The 22,500-nt window shown below is 37.0% G+C and overlaps 1 protein-coding gene across 1 annotated transcript in view; it reads right to left on the bottom strand.

Annotated features, from left to right (window-relative positions):
- Positions 1–22,500, bottom strand: part of LOC133641709 (A disintegrin and metalloproteinase with thrombospondin motifs 20) — a 409,743-nt gene that overhangs the window by 75,303 nt on the left and 311,940 nt on the right. Inside the window, exons 26-28 of the mRNA XM_062035652.1 lie at positions 18,710–18,979; positions 13,566–13,727; positions 9,576–9,752 (exon numbers count right to left, since the gene is read on the bottom strand). Of these exons, the coding sequence (XP_061891636.1) occupies positions 9,576–9,752; positions 13,566–13,727; positions 18,710–18,979 (609 nt within the window). The remainder of the gene's footprint in view (positions 1–9,575; positions 9,753–13,565; positions 13,728–18,709; positions 18,980–22,500) is intronic.

The following is a 22,500-nucleotide window of genomic DNA, read 5'->3' as shown; positions in this document are numbered from 1 at the left end:
ATGGAAACGGGGTTTGTAGTTCATTGCAACTGTTGTGATCATTCGACAGCCCTAACAGAAAAATGTACAACATACCAATTGTGCATACTTCAGGATCAACACAGACTTTGCACCTCCGCAGATGATCTTTGACGAGCCTTTTCGCAGTAACTTATGTCCTCAAAAACAAGCTAAACACTCCCAGACCTTCTCGTGACCTCGGACCTCAGATTCATGGACCCTCCACTGACCAACAACAATCTTTGACAATCCACAAGCACAACTTCTGCCAAAAATGCTCCACAGGTCAACATGGCTTTTTAGACCGAAAATGTGTGTTTCTGCTTCAATTCAAGCCATGACAAGAAAGGTGAGCCTGATGAGGATGTCACGACCACGTGACCCCCGGGGTGACAACCTTCTTCTACCCTGAGGACACGGTCCCGAGTGTTCAGCATGTGGCTTTCATTTGGGATGTGCTCCGTGGAAAAACACCACGTTTTATGTTTTAATCACGAGTCAAACGGCACTAGATCCATCTTTCCCCTGCTGACTGCTTCAGAAGTACCGTTTTCTGTTTGTGCAATAAAGATGCCAACACTTTTGTGTCATTCCTTTCAACTTTAAGCCAGGGAGAAACCAGAAATAAGCCTCTATTTGTGTGTATTGTGAAAACAGAACACCAACAAATATGGATCTGTAAATGTGCGTCGCCTTTGACTCGGATGAGAAATGTGATTAGAAACTTCACAAAATGTTGAAAAAGCCATAATTTTTTCCCCGCATGCAGTCGTGGTCAAACGTTTACATACACTTGAAATACACTAGAAAGTTCTGTGGTCACATGAAACAAAATTAGAGTGTTTGGCCACAATACCCAGCAATATGTTTGGAGGAGAAAAGGTGAGGCCTTTAATCCCAGGAACACCAAGCCTACAGTCAGGCACGGTGGTGGTAGTATTATGCTCGGGGCCTGTTTTGTTGCCAATGGAACTGGTGTTTTAAATGGGACAATGAAAAAGGAGGATTACCTCCAAATTCTTCAGGACAACCTAAAATCATCAGCCCGGCGGTTGGGTCTTGGGCGCAGTTGGGTGTTCCAACAGGACAATGACCCCAAACACACGTCAACAATTGTAAAGGAATGGCTAAATCAGGCTAGAATTAAGGTTTTACAATGGCCTTCCCAAAGACTTAAACATGTGGACAATGCTGAAGAAACAAGTCCATGTCCAAGTCCAGCATTATTCACATGTGAATAATGCTGTATAATAGACTGTGTTTATATTATTCACATGTGAATAATGGTGTATAACAGACTGTATTTATATTATTCACAGGTGAATAATGCTGTATAACAGACTGTATTTATATTATTTACATGTGAATAATGCTGTATAATAGACTGTATTTATATTATTCACGTGTGAATAATGCTGTATAATAGACTGTATTTATATTATTCACATGTGAATAATGCTGTATAACAGACTGTATTTATATTATTCACATGTGAATAATGCTGTATAATAGACGGTATTTATGTTATTCACATGTGAATGATGCTGTATAATAGACTACATTTATATTATTCACATGTGAATAATGCTGTATAATAGACTGTATTTATGTTATTCACATGTGAATAATGCTGTATAACAGACTGTATTTATATTATTCACATGTGAATAATGCTGTATAATACTGTATTTATATTATTCACATGTGAATATTGCTGTATAATAGACTGTGTTTATATTATTCACAAGTGAATAATGCTGTATAACAGACTGTATTTATATTATTCACATGTGAATAATGCTGTATAACAGACTGTATTTATATTATTCACATGTGAATAATGCTGTATAATAGACTGTATTTATGTTATTCACATGTGAATGATGCTGTATAATAGACTACATTTATATTATTCACATGTGAATAATGCTGTATAATAGACTGTATTTATGTTATTCACATGTGAATAATGCTGTATAACAGACTGTATTTATATTATTCACATGTGAATAATGCTGTATAATAGACTGTATTTATATTATTCACATGTGAATATTGCTGTATAATAGACTGTGTTTATATTATTCACATGTGAATAATGCTGTATAATAGACTGTATTTATATTATTCACATGTGAATAATGCTGTATAATAGAATGTATTTATATTATTCACATGTGAATAATGCTGTATAACAGACTGTATTTATATTATTCACATGTGAATAATGCTGTATAAGACTGTATTTATATTATTCACATGTGAATAATGCTGTATAATAGACTGTATTTATGTTATTCACATTTGAATAATGCTGTATAATAGACTGCATGTATATTATTCACATGTGAATAATGCTGTATAATAGACTGTATTTATGTTATTCACATGTAAAAAATACCTAAGTGTTTATTGTCTATTGTGAGCGAACTGTGGTGCTGAATTTCCCCCAGGGATCAATAAAGTACTTTCTATTCCATCTATTCTATTCTATGTCAGAAAACCAACAAATTTAGCTGAACTGCACCAATTTTGTCAAGAGGAGTGGTCAAACATTCAAGCAGAAGCTTGCCAGAAGCTTGCCAGAAGCTTGTGGATGGCTACCAAAAGCGCCTTATTGCAGTGAAACTTGCCAAGGGACATGTAAGCAAATATTAACATTGCTGTATGCATACTTTTGACCCAGCAGATTTGCTCACATTTTCAGTAGACCCATAATAAATTCATAAAAGAAACAAACTACATGAATGTTTTTTGTGACCAACAAGTATGTGCTCCAATCACAAAAAATAACAGTTGTAGAATTTATTGGAAACTCAAGACAGCCATGACATTATGTTCTTTACAAGTGTATGTCAACTTTTGACCACGACTGTGTACGGTCTACAGGTCATTTGCGGAGTACGCCATCGTCATAAAAGTCCATCATGTAAGGTGAGTTTTTGGTGGTATTATTGAAAGAAAACATAGGATAAATATTCATTTCAAAAGAAAAGAAAATGGAAATTTTAATAAGTAAAGTCGTATTAGTTGCATATTGGACTTGTTCTCATTATATAAAGGTTTCTTAGACAAATGTACTATTATGGTCAGTGTGTACATGAGGGATTACATGAAACAAAAATTATTTATGGATTCATTTCATTCATTCAAAAGATTATTTCAATAAATGTACCATATTTTTCAGAGTATAAGTCACTCCGGAGTATAAGTCGCACCGGCCGAAAATGCATAATAAAGAAGGAAAAAACACATAAGTCGCACTGGAGTATAAATCGCATTTTTTGGGGAAATGTATTTGATAAAACCCAACACATAAAAATAAACATTTGAAAGGCAATTTAAAATAAATAAAGAATAGTGAACAACAGGCTGAATAAGTGTACGTTATATGAGGCATAAATAACCAACTGAGAACGTGCCTGGTATGTTAACGTAACATATTATGGTAAGAGTCATTCAAATAACTATAACATATAGAACATGCTATATGTTTACCAAACAATCTGTCACTCCTAATCGCTAAATCCCATGAAATCTTATACGTCTAGTCTCTTACGTGAATGAGCTAAATAATAATATTTGATATTTTACGGTAATGTGTTAAGAATTTCACACATAAGTCGCTCCTGAGTATAAGTCTCACCCCCGGCCAAACTATGAAAAAAACTGCGACTTATAGTCCGAAAAATACGGTACCTAAGGACTATGAATGAATATTTCAATAAATTGTGTACGGCAGGGGTGTCCAAACTTTTTCCACTGAGGGCCGCAAACTGAAAAATCAAAGCATGCAGGGGCCATTTTGATATTTTTTTCCTTTTTTTAAACCAATACAATATATAGTTGTTTTTTTTACCTTTATGGCTTTCCTCAAATTTGGTCCCCGGTACCCGGGAGGGTTTCAGTCATAAAAATGTTAGAAATAAGTAATAATTAAAAATTTTTTAATTTTTTTTTTATTCAACGCTTAAATCTCGAGATCAACTTCCGGTCTGTCTGTCGCTATAAAGTTTTAAAAAATGTTTTGTTTTTATGTTTAAGTCCTTTATGTCAAAACCCTTATTTATATGGCAAACACACAAACTATGCAACATTTTCCCCAAAAACATTTCAAAGTGGAATGTGTGATGTGAAGTAATTGGAGCCTTAAATAGGTCAATAATTCATAACAATAAAAAATGAAAAAGAGTAAGTGTTGAAAATGAGCCACTTTTATATTTATATTTTTTACTTTTAACGCTTAAGTCTGTAGATCTGTTGATTATAAGATTTTATAATTATTTTCATACTTTTTTGTTTAATGCCCTTTTTGTGAAAGAAAATTTTGTTTCGCAGAAAATATGCAATATTTCCCCCAGAAAATGTTTCAAAGTGGAATTGTTCATGTGAAGTAATTGGAGCCTTCAATAGGTCAATAGCAGTCCGCATGGCAGCTTTGTGTTATTAGTGTCAACATTGCAACTTTTTCCTTGTTACATTTCACCTGATTACTATTTTATTACACTATTTTAATGTTATTATTTTTGATTATAGTATTTTCTGAATGTGCCGGGGGCCGTTAACAAATTAGCTGGGGGCCACAAATGGCCCTAGGGCCGCACTTTGGACACCACTGGTGTACGGTATACATATATACACGCACGTAAAAATAGTACATTGTTTTATGAGTATCTGTGTTCTGTTTTAGAGATGTTTTTGTTTTGTTTTTGTAATTGATTGATCACAATTTAATAAATGACGTCGAGGGTTCTAAGTCAACTACTTGACATGTCTTCTACTGTTAATGAGCGGTTATTGCTGTCAAATAAAAATGTCTGTTAAGGACTTTGTGTGGTGCAGTTGGTCTTCTTTGAACCTTTTTAGTGCACTGACAAACAACACAAGCGTCACAGTTAGGGGTCTTTAATGCATTTTACAATTGGGGGCGGGGGCTAATTCAAACATGCTCTAATGTTGTTTTGCAATGTGTCTGAAATAAATAGCATATTAGAACAATACATGGGAAAAAAAAGGAAAATGGTGTCTTTGTAGTCTTGGTTTGCCCAAATTCGTTCACAATTTGTTGTTTTGGCGACGACAAATAATAGGGCGACACAAATAGGTCCCACTTATTAATGTACTTAGTTGGGCTGCTGGTTAAAAACTTGTATTCTTACTGTGACATAAAACAATAATCCCTGAAATTCAGATGAAAATGGATCTGAGACAATTAACCAAGCAATTTACTACAATGCATCAATCTTAAGCTTTCTTATAATGGATTTATTGTCAAATGAAATGATTCCAATAAGTTTAAATATTAAACAATGTTGGTTGTTTATTAGACATGAATATTGGAAAATATTTGAAAACAATGGCAAAAATCACATCACGTTGTATCTTTTATTTCAGAAAACATTTTAACATTACAAGACAATTATAGGACTGGAAGATTTTTTGTAGTATTACTCATTTATTTTCTCCAAAATTGTAATTTATCGTCATGAAATTATGCATTTTTTCAGGTGACTGAAGAATGTTGAAAAAAATCTTGACTTTGTTTCCATAAATTCTAACTTTTAATGCAATATTAATATTACTGATAATGAAATTATATTCTTAAATTACATACCGTATTTTCCGCACTATAAAGCGCACCGGATTATAAGGCGCACCTTCAATGAATGGCCTATTTCAAAACTTTGTTCATATATAAGGCGCATAGAATAGACGCTACAGTAGAGGCTGGGGTTGCGAGACCTGTTGTGGCTCAATATTGGTCCATATATAAGGCGCACCGGATTATAAGGCGCACTGTCAGCTTTTGAGAAAATTGGAGGTTTTTAGGTGCGCCTTATAGTGCGGAAAATACGGTATTTGTTGTACAATGATGAAATTGTTCTTATAATTATGATGCTTTTTTTTAATTACACAATATTTATCTTATCCCAAAATTGTGATTATACTTAGATTTTATTATTGTAAAATGAATACGTTATTATTCCAATAAAAAAATATATGTTCATTAAAAAAAACTGGATCATGGCTTCTTGTGAAATTCTAACTTTATTCTTGATGAATAAAAATGTTTCCCCTCTTATAAGATTACGTTATTTCCGTGAACAATGCATTGTTTTTTCTTATGACACTTTTCCTCTTAAAATAATCCCCCCCCCCTTATAATCACACTTTTTTTTGCAAATTTTTCATTTGTATCTACTTGTAATATTCACAAGTACAATGACAAATTTTTTCATATAATTAAGATGTTATTTATATTACACAATATTTATCTTTGTTTTATCACAAAAGTGTGATTACACTTTGATTTTATTATTTTAAAATTAAGACATTATTCCCATAAAAAATATATTGTTCATTAAAAAAAACTGGATCATGGCTTCTTGTGAATTTCTAACTGTATTGTTGACAAATAAAAACGGTTCCCTTCTTATAAGATTACGTTGCAGCTCTTTGAGACTTTTGTGATTTAGGGCTATATAAATAAACATTGATTGATTGATTGATTATTTCCATAAATGATGCATTGTTTTTTCTTGTGACACTTTTTCTCTAATAAACACACTTTTTATTTTGGAAATTTTTCACTTTTATCCACTTGTACTATTCACATTAATCTTGTCATATATTTGCTGTATTGTGGTAAAATTAGGACTTTACGCCACAAAATTGTGAATTTTCTTCTACTATTTTGACTTTATTCTTGGAATTACAACTTAATTCTTGTAGTAAAAGAATAGTTTACTTCTATCAACAAATTGTATGTGCACCAGGATGATTGCATTGTGTCTGATAAAAAAACTAATCCAAAACAATTCAAGTGTTTTAAGCAAAAATAAAAAATAAAAAACATTAAAGCTGCAACATTTATTAGCTGCTGTAAACAAATAAATATTTATTATTCGCCAAAAAAATATCCTTCAGTCATATAAAAAATGGCCAAAAAAAAAGACAAATAACAGAAAGGAGGTATCTTTGTGTTGTTCTGTCAAATGAGGGCTGGTTGCTACACTGAATGAATATACAAAACCCAAAACCAGTGAAGTTGGCACGTTACGTAAATGCTAAATAAAAAGAGAATACAATGATTTGCAAATCCTTTTCAACCTATATTCAATTGAATAGACTGCAAAGACAAGATACTTAATGTTGGAACTGGTAAACTTTGTTATTTTTTGCAAATATTAGCTCATTTGGAATTTGATGCCTGCAAAATGTTTCAAAAAAGCTGGCACAAGTGGCAAAAAGACTGAGCAGGTTGAGGAATGCTCATCAAACACTTATTTGGAACATGCCACAGGTGAACAGGCTAATTGGGAACAGGTGGGTGCCATGATTGGGTATAAAAGCAGCTTCCATGAAATGCTCAGTCACTCACAAACAAGGATGGGGCGAGGGTCACCACTTTGTCAACAAATGCGTGAGCAAATTGTCCAACAGTTTAAGAACAACATTTCTCAACCAGCTCTTGCAAGGAATTTAAGGATTTCACCATCTACGCTCTGTAATATCATCAAAATGTTCAGAGAATCTGGAGAAATCCCTGCACAATCCCTAAGGCGGTACTGCATCAAAAAGCGACATCAGTGTGTAAAGGATATCACCACATGGGCTCAGGAACACTTTAGAAAACCACTGTCAGTAACTATAGTCGGTCGCTACATCTGTAAGTGCAAGTTACCACACCTAGTGTGTGTGTGTGTGTGTTTGTGTGTGTGTGTGTGTGTGTGTGTGTGTGTGTGTGTGTGTGTGTGTGTGTGTGTGTGTGTGTGTGTGTGTGTGTGTGTGTGTGTGTGTGTGTGTGTGTGTGTGACTATCAGTGGTACTTTAACTTTAAATGTAAAACTCTGCTATGCAAAGCCAAAGCCATTTATCAACAACACCCAGAAATGCTTCGCTGGGTCCGAGCTCATCTAAGATTGACCGATGCAAAGTGGAAAAGTGTTCTGGGGTCTGACGAGTCCACATTTCAAATTGTTTTTGGAAACTGTGGACGTTGTGTCCTCCGGACCAAAAAGGAAAAGAATCATCCGGATTGTTCTAGGCGCAAAGTTCAAAAGCCAGCATCTGTGATGGTATGGGGGTGTATTAGTGCCCAAGGCATGGCTAACTTACACATCTGTGAAGGCACCATTAATGCTGAAAGGTACGTACAGGTTTTGGAGCAACTTATGTTGCCATCCAAGCAACGTCTTTTTAATGGACGCCCCTGCTTATGTCAGCAAAACAATGCCAAGCCACATTCTGCACGTGTTACAACAGCGTTGCTTCATAGTAAATTAGTGCAGGTACTAGATTGGCCTGCCTGTAGTCCAGACCCGTATCCCATTGAAAATGTGTGGTGCATCATGAAGCCTAAAATACCACGGACTGTTGAACAACTTAAGCTGTACATCAAGCAAGAATGGGAAAGAATTCCACCTTAAAAGCTTCAAAAATGTGTCTCCTCAGTTCCCAAACGTTTACTGAGTGTTGTTAAAAGGAAAGGCCATGTAACACAGTGGTAAAAATGCTCCTGTGACAATTTTTTTTGCAATGTGTTGCTGCCATTAAATTCTAAGTTAAGGATTATTTGCAAAAACAAAAGTAGTTTGAACATAAATATCTTGTCTTTGCAGTCTATTCAACTGAATATAAGTTGAAAAGGATTTGCAAATCATTGTATTCTGTTGTTATTTACCATTTGCACAACTTCATTGGTTTTGTGTTGTCTGCCAATATTCCAATTGATCCTCGTTATTGTCATCCTCAGGTCATTGAATACAACAAGGCAGTTCCGATGGTCTCAGAAGGCATTTTGGCCTATCATTCCAGCAGCTTCATCAGTTCATGCTCCCTGACTTCTATAGGACAGCGAGTTTGAGGTTCTGGTGCTGGATCCAAAGTCTGGATCCACTACAAAGAGGGGACAAGCCCAGACAAGATCACAGACAAGCACCTTTCCTGTCTGGGCTTACTGCAGTTATACGGAATCCACTGAGCATTTTATACCTTAAAAATAATATCGATTTCAAAATGCGTCATGTCATTTTTTTTTAGTTTCTTTTGTAATTTTGAGAATTTAGTTCTTGAAGCTATTAAACAGTTTTCTACCGCCATATCAAAACGACCGTTGAGGTAAAAAGAAACACAAATATATGAAATGAAAATATTTTTCTCTGCAAAACAAATGTGTATTTAAAAGCCATACAAGAGGTCTGAGAGAAAGCACCGACGTCAAACGTTTTAAATAATCTGTTAAAAATGGCGACCAAAACAAGACAAAAGTACTGTACAAAAGTTACAAATACAAAATAGAACCTTGGTAAAGTGTTGGATCAGAAAGTCCTAATATTAACTCTTATACACAAATATACACTTGTGTACTCAGGATACAAGGGTGAACACACAACATGGATGTGTGTGTCTGTGGAGCACCGTTTTGTTGTGTTTGTGTTGTGGTCAGCAGCGCGTGTACGCCAAGAATAAACACCCTGATGCAGCCACACCAGCGGGGAAAAAAGTGAAATAAGTGGTGTTTGTTTTTTTGTCTTTTTTGGGAGAGGGGCACAAATTGAACACTATCATCGTACCGGCTTCCATGGTCTGCGGTGCCAGGAGGCGGAGCCTGGGCAGGGCTGCAGGTTGCACTGCTCCATGTCCAGAGGTTTGTCCAGGACGTCGCAGTTGTAGTCGTTGAGCCTCTCGCCGCTGGGCCTCTGACACACCACCAGGCGGGTCCTCCTGCCGCCTCCGCAGCTCTGAGTGCACTGTGGACATCAAGTGGAAGACACTTAGACCCAATCCCAATACACACCCCCATACCACTAGCACTCACTCACTACCACTACACCCTCACCCACTACCACTACACCCTCACTCACTACACCCTCACCCACTACCACTACACCCTCACTCACTACACCCTCACCCACTATCACTACACCCTCACTCAGTACCACTACACCCTCACCCACTACCACTACACCCTCACTCACTACCACTACACCCTCACCCACTACCACTACACCCTCACCCACTACCACTACACCCTCACCCACTACCACTACACCCTCACTCACTACACCCTCACCCACTACCACTACACCCTCACCCACTACCACTACACCCTCACCCACTACCACTACACCCTCACCCACTACCACTACACCCTCACCCACTACCACTACACCCTCACCCACTACCACTACACCCTCACCCACTACCACTACACCCTCACTCACTACCACTACACCCTCACCCACTACCACTACACCCTCACCCACTACACCCTCACTCACTACCACTACACCCTCACCCACTACCAATACACCCTCACCCACTACCAATACACCCACACCCACTACAACAACACCCTAACCCATTACCACAACATCTTCACTCATTACCATTACACCCTCACGCATTATCACTACACCCTCACTCAATACCACTACACCCTCACCCACTACCACTACACCCTCACCCACTACACCCTCACCCACTACAACAACACCCTAACCCATTACCACATCTTCACTCATTACCATTACACCCTCACTCATTATCACTACACACTCACTCATTACCACTACACCCTAAACCACTACACCCTCACTCACTACCACTAACCCTCACTCACTACCACTACACCCTCACCCACTACCACTACACACTCACCAACTGCAACAACACCCTAAACCATTACCACAACATCTTCACTCATTACCATTACACCCTCACTCATTATCACTACACCCTCACTCATTACCACTACACCCTCACTCACTACCACTAACCCTCACTCAATACCACTACACCCTCACCCACTACCACTACACTCTCACCCATTACCACAACACCTTCACTCATTACCATTACACCCTCACTCATTATCACTACACCATCCCTCATTACCACTACACCCTCACTCACTACCACTACACCCTCACCCACTACCACTACACCCTCACCTATTACCACAACACCTTCACTCATTACCATTACACCCTGACTCATTATCACTACACCCTCAGTCATTGCCACTACACCCTCACCCACTACCACTACACACTCACCCACTACACACTCACTCACTACCACTAACCCTAACTCACTACCACTACACCCTCACCTACTACCGCTAACCCTCACTCACTACCACTACACCCTCACTCACTACCACTAACCCTCACTCACTACCACTACACCCTCACCCACTACCACTATACCCTCACCCACTACCACTATACCCTCACCCACTACAACTACAACTACACCCTCACCCATTACCACAACATCTTCACTCATTACCATTACACCTATAGATGTCAACATTGTGTATGTGCTGAAAGATTCATTTATGATAGTTTATCACAATATAACTATGGATGTCAACATTGTGTACGTGCTGAAAGATTAATTTATGATTGTTTATCAACATATAACTATAGATGTCAACATTGTGTATGTGCTGAAAGATTAATTTATGATTGTTTATCAACATATAACTATAGATGTCAACATTGTGTATGTGCTGAAAGATTAATTTATGATTGTTTATCAAAATATAACTATGGATGTCAACATTGTGTATGTGCTGAAAGATTAATTTATGATAGTTTATCAAAATATAACTATGGATGTCAACATTGTGTATGTGCTGAAAGATTAATTTATGATTGTTTATCAAAATATAACTATAGATGTCAACATTGTGTATGTGCTGAAAGATTAATTTATGATTGTTTATCAACATATAACTATAGATGTCAACATTGTGTATGTGCTGAAAGATTCATTTATGATTGTTTATCAAAATATAACTATAGATGTCAACATTGTGTATGTGCTGAAAGATTAATTTATGATTGTTTATCAAAATATAACTATGGATGTCAACATTGTGTATGTGCTGAAAGATTAATTTATGATTGTTTATCAAAATATAACTATAGATGTCAACATTGTGTATGTGCTGAAAGATTCATTTATGATTGTTTATCAAAATATAACTATAGATGTCAACATTGTGTATGTGCTGACAGATTAATTTATGATAGTTTATGAAAATATAACTATGGATGTCAACATTGTGTATGTGCTGAAAGATTCATTTATGATTGTTTATCAAAATATAACTATAGATGTCAACATTGTGTATGTGCTGAAAGATTCATTTATGATTGTTTATCAAAATATAACTATAGATGTCAACATTGTGTATGTGCTGACAGATTAATTTATGATTGTTTATCAAAATATAACTATGGATGTCAACATTGTGTATGTGCTGAAAGATTAATTTATGATAGTTTATCAAAATATAACTATGGATGTCAACATTGTGTATGTGCTGAAAGATTAATTCATGATTGTTTATCAAAATATAACTATAGATGTCAACATTGTGTATGTGCTGAAAGATTAATTTATGATTGTTTATCAAAATATAACTATGGATGTCAACATTGTGTATGTGCTGAAAGATTAATTTATGATTGTTTATCAAAATATAACTATAGATGTCAACATTGTGTATGTGCTGAAAGATTCATTTATGATTGTTTATCAAAATATAACTATAGATGTCAACATTGTGTATGTGCTGACAGATTAATTTATGATAGTTTATGAAAATATAACTATGGATGCCAACATTGTGTATGTGCTGAAAGATTAATTTATGATTGTTTATCAAAATATAACTATAGATGTCAACATTGTGTATGTGCTGAAAGATTCATTTATGATTGTTTATCAAAATGTAACTATATATGTCAATATTGTGTATGAGCTGAAAGATTCATTCATGATAGTTTATCAAAATACTTATATTTTGATAAACTATCATAAATGAATATTTCAGCATATATACAATGTTGACATCTATAGTTATATTTTGATAAAGACGGTAAAACACACGCGTACTAGTAAATGTTGCATGCAGCAGCAATAAGGCAACAGACACGGCTGTAGACACGTAGTTAAATCATGACATGCAACCTTACCCGAGCAAAAACGAGGTATGATTATCCGAGAGAGTCTCGATACCAATTTCCTTGACCCAGCCACTCACAAATAAGTAGTAGATCTCTGTGCTTTTCTACATGTTCATCTGTTTTGTTGTGCAGAATGGTGTCTGGAGCACCAGATAGTTCGACATGTCTGGGAACGCGACGGACAGATAATCCTCGGGATCACTCGACAAATCTTTTTTTTGATAAAGTATAGGGATGGATTCCATTGCATAGTTAGATTTGTGCCTGTATCTGGCATTTAATGGTAAGATCTAGGGCCTTTGCGTACTCCTCTAGTTCGAACTCTGTTTGTTGGTTTGGTGGCCCACCACTTTGTTTACTACAGTTCAAAAGTCATGTGACGGAATACAACCTAAAACGTGCGCTGTCGTCTATGTCAGTACAAAGGTTCATATAATAATTTACAACAAATCCACTTCCAACTAGAAAAAGTTTTACTCTCAAGTAATCTTACCTAAGTACGGTTTTGGCTACTCGACCCACCTTTGTTGCGCAGACAAATGTTGAAGTTAAAGGGAGAGAGTGTTTAAAGAAAAAGTTTACCTCTCCCCAGACGCCATAGTTCCACATAGGGCAGGGCCCCGAGTCGCAGCTCTTGGACTCGGCCGGCTTGACCCGCTCTTCGCAGTAGCTGTTGCTGCGGCCATCAGCATCTTGACAGACCACCACTCGCCTCTGGAACCCCCCTTCACAGGTGCTGGAGCACTGGAGAGCACACAGCATAACTTGAAACATATATTCCACCACTCCAATTTTGAAACTAATGAAATGATCTGTCCATGCAGCTTGTTCCTTTTACTAAATAAAATGTCCTAAATTAAGATTTGTGTATCTAGAAATTAGCATGACTTTTAAGATAGAAATAAGTATTTTTTCTGCAAACAAGCATTGTCATCAATAATTGTTAAATTAAGCATATTTGACATGTTGCATAATCTTTAAACACGATAGTTTTCTATGTGGTGACAACCAAAATATCCTATTTGAATAGTTATTTTAAAATTTTCAAACTAAAATGGCCAGAATATAATGCTAAAAATTAAGATTATGACGTAAAGTCAGTGATTGAAAATAAGTAAAAAGCTCTTAAAACGAGGTAAATTTCTAGAAATAACATGTTTAATCTTGGCAAAGAATTGGCAGTGTAGTAAAATACAAAAAAACAACCGCTCATTCTACCATTTCTTGGCTGCTGCGAGTAAGTGACAGGAAGAAAAGCTCTGACTTGCTTGTAGTGGAGTCTAAAATGAAATTTATTGTACGTGGAAAAGACTACGAATGATGTTAATGATTTGATAATGATCCGAAAAGAAGTCCACGGTGAATAAAAGATGACCTCTACTTTTTCCAGAGCTGGGAAAAAAAATACATAAATATTTGAAATTCACGTTTCCAATATCAGAGATAAATAGAGTAGATTTCAGGAAATAACTACTGAAATGATCTGTCCATGCAGCTTGGTAATTGAACAACAAATCGATGGTTGGAGTTACAAACTTGCCATCCAAGCAATACCCTGTTTGTTGACAAGAATAGTCAACAAAGGACAATTGTCAACAATTGCTACTTCTCTTTGTTTTTAATGTCTATTTTCTATTTTCTGCTGGATCTACTCTCTATTTTATGCTGCTGCTGTCACATATACTGTAATATTGTACATGGTAATTGTTATATATTGTATATATGTTATAGACATAATATATCTGTATATATAATATACTGTACACATATTATGTATATATTCATTAGTAATATCAGAGATAATTAGAGTAGATTTCAGGAAAAAACATTTTAAAACTAGTGAAATGAGGACTCCAATCATTTTGTGGCTGTGATGTTTAAACGTGCATTGTTTTGGCCTCATTTATACACATAATAGCAACTTCAATACTTGGACCACCTCTTGTTCTGTCATAATCTACCCTTCATCAAGCCATAGTTTCTTTTCTGGGAAGGACAATCAGTAAAAGCAGCCTTGACCCCAGCACACCCTGCATCCAATCACCAAGACACACCACCGTCAGAGGGCTTTTTTGCTAAAGGAGGACAGCACAGAGTGAGACGGGACTGCAGTGTTTCCACTCCACACCATGTGAGAGGTTCAAGATTGTGTCTCCACAGGGAGGAGTGAAGTAAACAAGTTCCTGATGGAATCAATACTGTTAAAACACATACTATATCTCCATGCCTCTGCTCCGGGGCTCTGCTTACAGTTCATAGAGGGGAATGGCACTTTTTGTTTCATCACATGGACAAAGATAAGACCTTCTGGAGGAAAGTTCTGTGGTCCGATGAAACAACAATTTAGCTGTTTGGCCACAATACCCAGCAATATGTTTGGAAGAGAAAAGGTGAGGCCTTTAATCCCAGGAACACCATACCTACTGTCAAGCACGGTGGTGGTAGTATTATGCTCTGGGCCTGTTTTGCTGCCAATAAAACTGGTGCTTTACAAAGAGTAAATGGGACAATGAAAAAGGAGGATTACCTCCAAATTCTTCAGGACAACCTAAAATCATCAGCCCGGAGGTTGGGTCTTGGGCGCAGTTGGATGTTCCAACAGGACAATGACCCCAAACACACATCAAAAGTGGTAAAGGAATGGCTAAATCAGGCAACAATTAGAAGGTTTTAGAATGGCCTTCCCAAAGTCCTGACTTAAACGTGTGGACAATGCTGAAGAAACAAGTCCACGTCAGAAAACCAACAAATTTAGCTGAACCTCACCAATTTTGTCAAGAGGAGTGGTCAAAAATTCAAGCAGAAGCTTGTGGATGGCTACCAAAAGCGCCTTATTGCAGTGAAACTTGCCAAGGGACATGTAAGCAAATATTAACATTGCTGTATGTATACTTTTGACCCAGCAGATTTGCTCACATTTTCAGCAGACCCATAATAAATTCATAAAAAAACCAAACGTTAATTAATGTTTTTTGTGACCAACAAGTATGTGCTCCAATCACTCTATCACAAACAAATAAGACTTGTAGAAATGATTGGAAACTCAAGACAGCCATGACATTATGTTCTTTACAAGTGTATGTAAACTTTTGATCGCGACTGTATATCGATCTAACATTGCTTTAAAAGGCAATCAATCGATTTTATCGATACCAGAAAAAAGAAAACATTGGATTAAAACAAAGGCAGACTTCATACAAAGTTTAGCACATTTAATGATAAGGATGTTGAATATTACTCAGGTCATTGTCACGCGCCATCATCAGTCATCACATCATGCAATGGCGGGTAGTTATGGTGGCCGAGAAAGGTCAACAAACAACTGCAAACGCCACAAGACAATGTCATAAAGCCAAAACACAACAACTTTCAGCTACGGCACGATTGCAAAAGTCACAAAAAGAAGTTAAAGTAAAGTACCAATGATTGTCACACACACACTAGGTGTGGTGAAATTTGTCTTCTGCATTTGACCCATCACCCTTGATCACCCCCTTGGAGGTGAGGGGAGCAGTGAGTCGGGAATGATTTTTGGTGATTTAACCCCCAATTCCAACCCTTGATGCTGAGTGCCGAGCAGGGAGGTAATGGGTCCCATTTTTATAGTCTTTGGTATGACTCGGCCGGGGTTTGAACTCACAACCTACCCATCTCAGGGCGGACACTCTAACCACTGAGCAGAACAAAGCTACAACACAACTTCAGGCCACAAAGGAAGTGACAGCGGACCAAATTTTACAGACAAACGGAAGGTTGAAAATGGTGTAATGAACATAGTCCATTTGTGTTTTGGACTGCTTTTTCGCACCCTAACAAACACAGACAACAATGGAGAAGAACAAGGATCTCCTGTATTTGAGGAAGTCTATGCAAGAGGAAACCGACCGTTAAAGCAAAGTGGAGACTGCGGAGTAAAATGCAACTATCATTGGCACACCTTTAATTTTGTCATTTCTAACCCAAAACCAGTGAAGTTGGCACGTTGTGTAAATGTTAAAAAAAAAACAGAATACATTGATTTGCAAATCCTTTTCAACTAATATTCAATTGAATAGACTGCAAAGACAAGATACTTAATGATCAAACTGAGAAACTTCTTTTTTTTTTGGCAAATAATCATTAACCTAAAACTTAATGGCGGCAACACATTGCAAAAAAGTTGGCACTGGGGCATTTTTACCACTGTGTTACATGGCCTTTCCTTTTAACAACACTCAGTAAACGTTTGGGAACTGAGGAGACACATTTTTGAAGCTCTTCAAGTGGAATTCTTTCCCATTCTTGCTTGATGTACAGCTTAAGTTGTTCAACAGTCCGGGGTCTCCGTTGTGGTATTTTAGGCTTCATAATGCGCCACACATTTTCAATGGGAGACAGGTCTGGACTACAGGCAGGCCAGTCTAGTACCCGCACTCTTTTACTATGAAGCCACGATGTTGTAACACGTGGCTTGGCATTGTCTTGCTGAAATAAGCAGGGGCGTCCATGATAACGTTGCTTGGATGGCAACATAAGTTGCTCCAAAACCTGTATGTACCTTTCAGCATTAATGGTCCCTTCACAGATGTGTAAGTTACCCATGCCTTGGGCACTAATACACCCCCATACCATCACAGATGCTGGCTTTTCAACTTTGCGCCTAGAACAATCCAGATGGTTCTTTTCCTCTTTGGTCCGGAGGAAACAAAGCTCACAGTTTCCCAAAACAACTTGAAATGTGGACTCGTCAGACCGCAGAACACTTTTCCACTTTGCATCAGTCCAGTGACCCAAGCCGGCGGCGTTTCTGGGTGTTGTTGATAAATGGCTTTGGCTTTGCATAGTAGAGTTTTAACTTGCCCTTACAGATGTATCGACAAACTGCAGTGGTTTTCTGAAGTGTTCCTGAGCCCATGTGGTGATATCCTTTACACGCTGATGTCGGTTTTTGATGCCTGAGGGATTCAACGTCCGTAATATCATCGCTTAAGTGCAGTGATTTCTCCAGATTCTCGGAACCTTTTGATGATATTACGGAGCGTAGATGGTGAAATCCCTAAATTCCTTGCAATAGCTGGTTGAGAAATGTTGTTCTTAAACTCTTGGACAATTTGCTCACAAAGTGGTGACCCTCGCCCCATCCTTGTTTGTGAATGACTGAGCATTTCATGGAAGCTGCTTTTATACCCAATCATGGCACCCACCTGTTCCCAATTAGCCTGTTCACCTGTGGGATGTTCCAAATAAGTCTTTGATGAGCATTCCTCAACATTCCTCCACTCTTTTTTGCCACTCGTGCCAGCTTTTTTGAAACATGTTGCAGGCATCAAATTCCAAATGAGCTAATATTTGCAAAAAATAAAGTTTACTAGTTCCAACATTAAATATCTTGTTTTTGCAGTCTATTCAATTGAATATAGGTTGAAAAGGATTTGCAAATCATTGTATTCTGTTTTTATTTACCATTTACACAACGTGCCAACTTCACTGGTTTTGGGGTTTGTGCTATACGTAGTATTTTGTCACGTTCAAGTCTTCAATTAACCGAATGTACGCAAGGATCATGTCCAATTTGTCATCTTTAAAAACAAGGCACCTCCACCTTAAGAGATGTGCTCTTTAACTATCCCGCAGTGTCTCTCTCCAAGAGAACAGACGATCATGGCAGAAACACAAACCATATACAATATTATTTACCCAGAAAATGAGAAGACTGTAACAAAAACAACAACTTGTACAGTACATACTGCGCCCCAGGGTCCCGTCCTCCACTGGTTGTCCGTCGACGGTACGTTCCAGCTGTTGTGACCGGGGTGGCGCCCTGGATCTTTGGGGTATCCGTAGGGCTGGTCATTGATGCGCTGGCGGCGGTAGATGGAGGAGCAGGGTGCCGTGGTGCACTCTTGCTCCATTTCGGGCCGCTCGTCCGGGTCACAGAAGGACTGGTCCACAGACTGGTGGTAGTTGGAGCAAAGGACTTGTCGGGTGGAGCGTCCAGCGCCGCATGTCACTGAGCACTACCGACACAAGACAATGTGAAACTTTTCTGGGTGGAGATTTTCCAAAACAAACACCACATCGTGATGCTCTTATTTAACCCTTGTGTAATGTTCATATTGTTGTTACTCAGCCAGCGTTTGTGGGTCTGATGGACCCGTTGCATTTTGTGGCTTTTAATGCCTCACAATCAAACACTTTTATGTTAAAATACTGAACAGATGTTTACCTTATCCCAATAAACATCTGCCCAGTATTTTAACATAAAAGTGTTTGATTGTGAGGCATTAAAAGCCACAAAATGCAACGGGTCCATCAGACCCACAAACGCTGGCTGAGTAACAACAATATGAACGTTGCACGGAAAATTTATCTGCCAGTTTCTGCATCCCACAGGGATTCTTCTTTTGTGTTTCTGCACCTGCGGTTCCCACACAAGGGAACAAACACACAGCGTTTGTCAACACTGTTTGCTCTCATTTTCTCGCACATTTTGACCCTCCAATGTTCTGTGTACCTACACTCTGTCCTCCTCCTGTCTAGGCCTGCTGTGTGCATGTGTGTGTGTGTATGTGTGTGTGTGTGTGTGTTACACATAACATCAATTTCCACACTTCTATTAGTCCCGAGTCCAGTGGACCCGGACATCTTCTATGTAATAGAAATGTGTAGGAGTGGTGTATGGTGTGTGGTCATTAAATATGTATTCTGATATATGTTCTTCACAGAAAATGAGCCAAAGTCAGTGGTCTCAGTTTGGAAAATTAATTAATTGTATCATTTTTCTTTTAATAAAAAAATGAAAATGAGTCCCACAGACCCGAACACCACACAAGGGTTAAACCCCATGAGTCAGATTGACTTGAAATTTCTTACACGCACTGTAACATTGAGGGCTTTAACTATATAATAACCACAACATCTGGTACACACTTTTAGGACAATGACAAACACACCCGTGTAAGATTTGAGCAAGATTAGTGGAAAAACATGGCCGCTGTCAAGCAAAACTTCTTTCCAGGGGCACTTAAAAAGGGAACTGCTCAGTAACTCAGTTGCATTGCAGTAAGACCATTCATTGGCGGTGCACCTTATAATCCGGTGCACCCTATGGTCTGGAAAATAAGGTATTAGTTTTGTTTATTTACAAATACATGACAGCACTCTTATCCCGTGTGGGACGGCCGAATAGCGTTGCAGATAATAATAGCGTCCTCTGCAGCGAGTCGTTCAGAAGTTGCACAGTCCATCTTTACTAATGTATTTTCCTCTGGTTTTTAAGTAAAACGTCCATTAAAAGCAAACTGATGATTGTGAATGATTAGTTCCAGTGTAAACAAGGATGTCAATGACGTCACTTCACAGGAAGGAAACAGTATCTAGTCAAAAACAGCTGCAGTTGCTCCTTCTGGAGACACTGCCCCTTAGTGTTTTGGAAGAGAATTACAAGTCTGGCACCACCTCTCCTGGAAGAACTATAAATCAAACATGTCGTCGCAAGCTATGCGACGTGAGAGTATCCAGCCTTAACACATCGGCATGCTTAGCCGTAAAAGCTGACAACGGCCACCGATATGCAAGCTTCTACAACAACACAAAATGTGTTTGAGTTTGTAATGCACAACACTGTGATAGAACACCAATCTGTACTGAGTGAAAAACATGAACAATCATATTACAGTATCTGTAAAGTATTATTTCATGTTTTCTTTGTACACAGCTAGCCAGACAGTGTATGTACTGTAGTTGTAACAACACGCATGATGTGCTGTGTGAATCAAGGTCGATATTAAAGTCACTCACTCGATGGACAGTTGTTCGTCCGGTCCAGCTGGCCGGGGACATTTTCTGTTGATTTTCAATCTGTTTATGTCGAAATAGCTTGTCTCCAAATTCCATATTTATAGCCTCAAAATCACTCTAATCCCCATCTACAATCTTCCGTCTGCTCCAACGTCTCACTCTTCCTTTGTGCTCGCTTCTTTAAGCAGCAGTATATTCAGCTTCAAAAGTATAAGTCTTACTACATTATATATATACTTGCAGTGTGTATATTGTACATATTACATAGTGTTATAAAGGTGTCTGTTACTACATTATACATATACTTGCAGTGCATGTATAAAATATATTACATATTGTTATGAAGGTGTCTGTTACTACATTATATATATACTTGCAGTGTGTATATTGCACATATTACATATTGTTATGAAGGTGTCTGTTACTACATTATATATATATATATATATATATATATATATATATATATATATATATATATATATATATATATATATATATATATATATATATATATATATATACTTGCAGTGTGCAGTGTGTATATAAAACATTACATATTGTTATGAAGGTGTATGTTACTACATTATATATATACTTGCAGTGTGTATATAAAACATTACATATTGTTATGAAGGTGTATGTTACTACATTATATATATACTTGCAGTGTGTATATTGTACATATTACATATTGTTATGAAGGTGTCTGTTACTACATTATATATATAGTTGCAGTGTGTATATAAAACATATTATATATTGTTATGAAAGTTATATATACTGTATATATATACACTACCGTTTTGAACGGTATATCACATTGAAATGTCCTTATTTTTAAAGGAAAAGCACTGTACTTTTCAATGAAGATAACTTTAAACTAGTCTTAACTTTAAAGAAATACACTTTATACATTGCTAATGTGGTAAATGACTATTCTAGCTGCAAATGTCTGGTTTTTGGTGCAATATCTACATAGGTGCATAGAGGCCCATTTCCAGCAACTATCACTCCAGTGTTCTAATGGTACAATGTGTTTGCTCATTGGCTCAGAAGGCTAATTGATGATTAGAAAACCCTTGTGCAATCATGTTCACACATCTGAAAACAGTTTAGCTCGTTACAGAAGCTACAAAACTGACCTTCCTTTGAGCAGATTGAGTTTCTGGAGCATCACATTTGTGGGGTCAATTAAACGCTCAAAATGGCCAGAAAAAGAGAACTTTCATCTGAAACTCGACAGTCTATTCTTGTTCTTAGAAATGAAGGCTATTCCACAAAATTGTTTGGGTGACCCCAAACATTTGAACGGTAGTGTAAATGCAGTGTGTATATCAATCAATCAATGTATATAAAACATATTACATATTGTTATGAAGGTGTCTGTTACTCCATTATATATATAGTTGCAGTGTGTATATAAAACATATTATATATTATTATGAAGGTGTCTGTTACTCCATTATATATATAGTTGCAGTGTGTATATAAAACATATTATATATTATTATGAAGGTGTATGTTACTACATTATATATATATATATATATATATATATATATATATATATATATATATATATATATATATATATATATATATATATATATATATATATATATATATATATATATATATATACATACTTGCAGGCAGTGTGTATATTATACATATTACATATTGTTATGAAGGTGTCTGTTACTACATTATATATATATATACTTGCAGTGTGTAT

Source organism: Entelurus aequoreus, linkage group LG24 (assembly GCF_033978785.1).
Source record: "Entelurus aequoreus isolate RoL-2023_Sb linkage group LG24, RoL_Eaeq_v1.1, whole genome shotgun sequence".
Classification (NCBI taxonomy): domain Eukaryota; kingdom Metazoa; phylum Chordata; class Actinopteri; order Syngnathiformes; family Syngnathidae; genus Entelurus; species Entelurus aequoreus.
The sequence above is the reverse complement of the archived record's forward strand: the minus strand, read 5'-3'. Positions and strand labels throughout refer to the sequence as shown.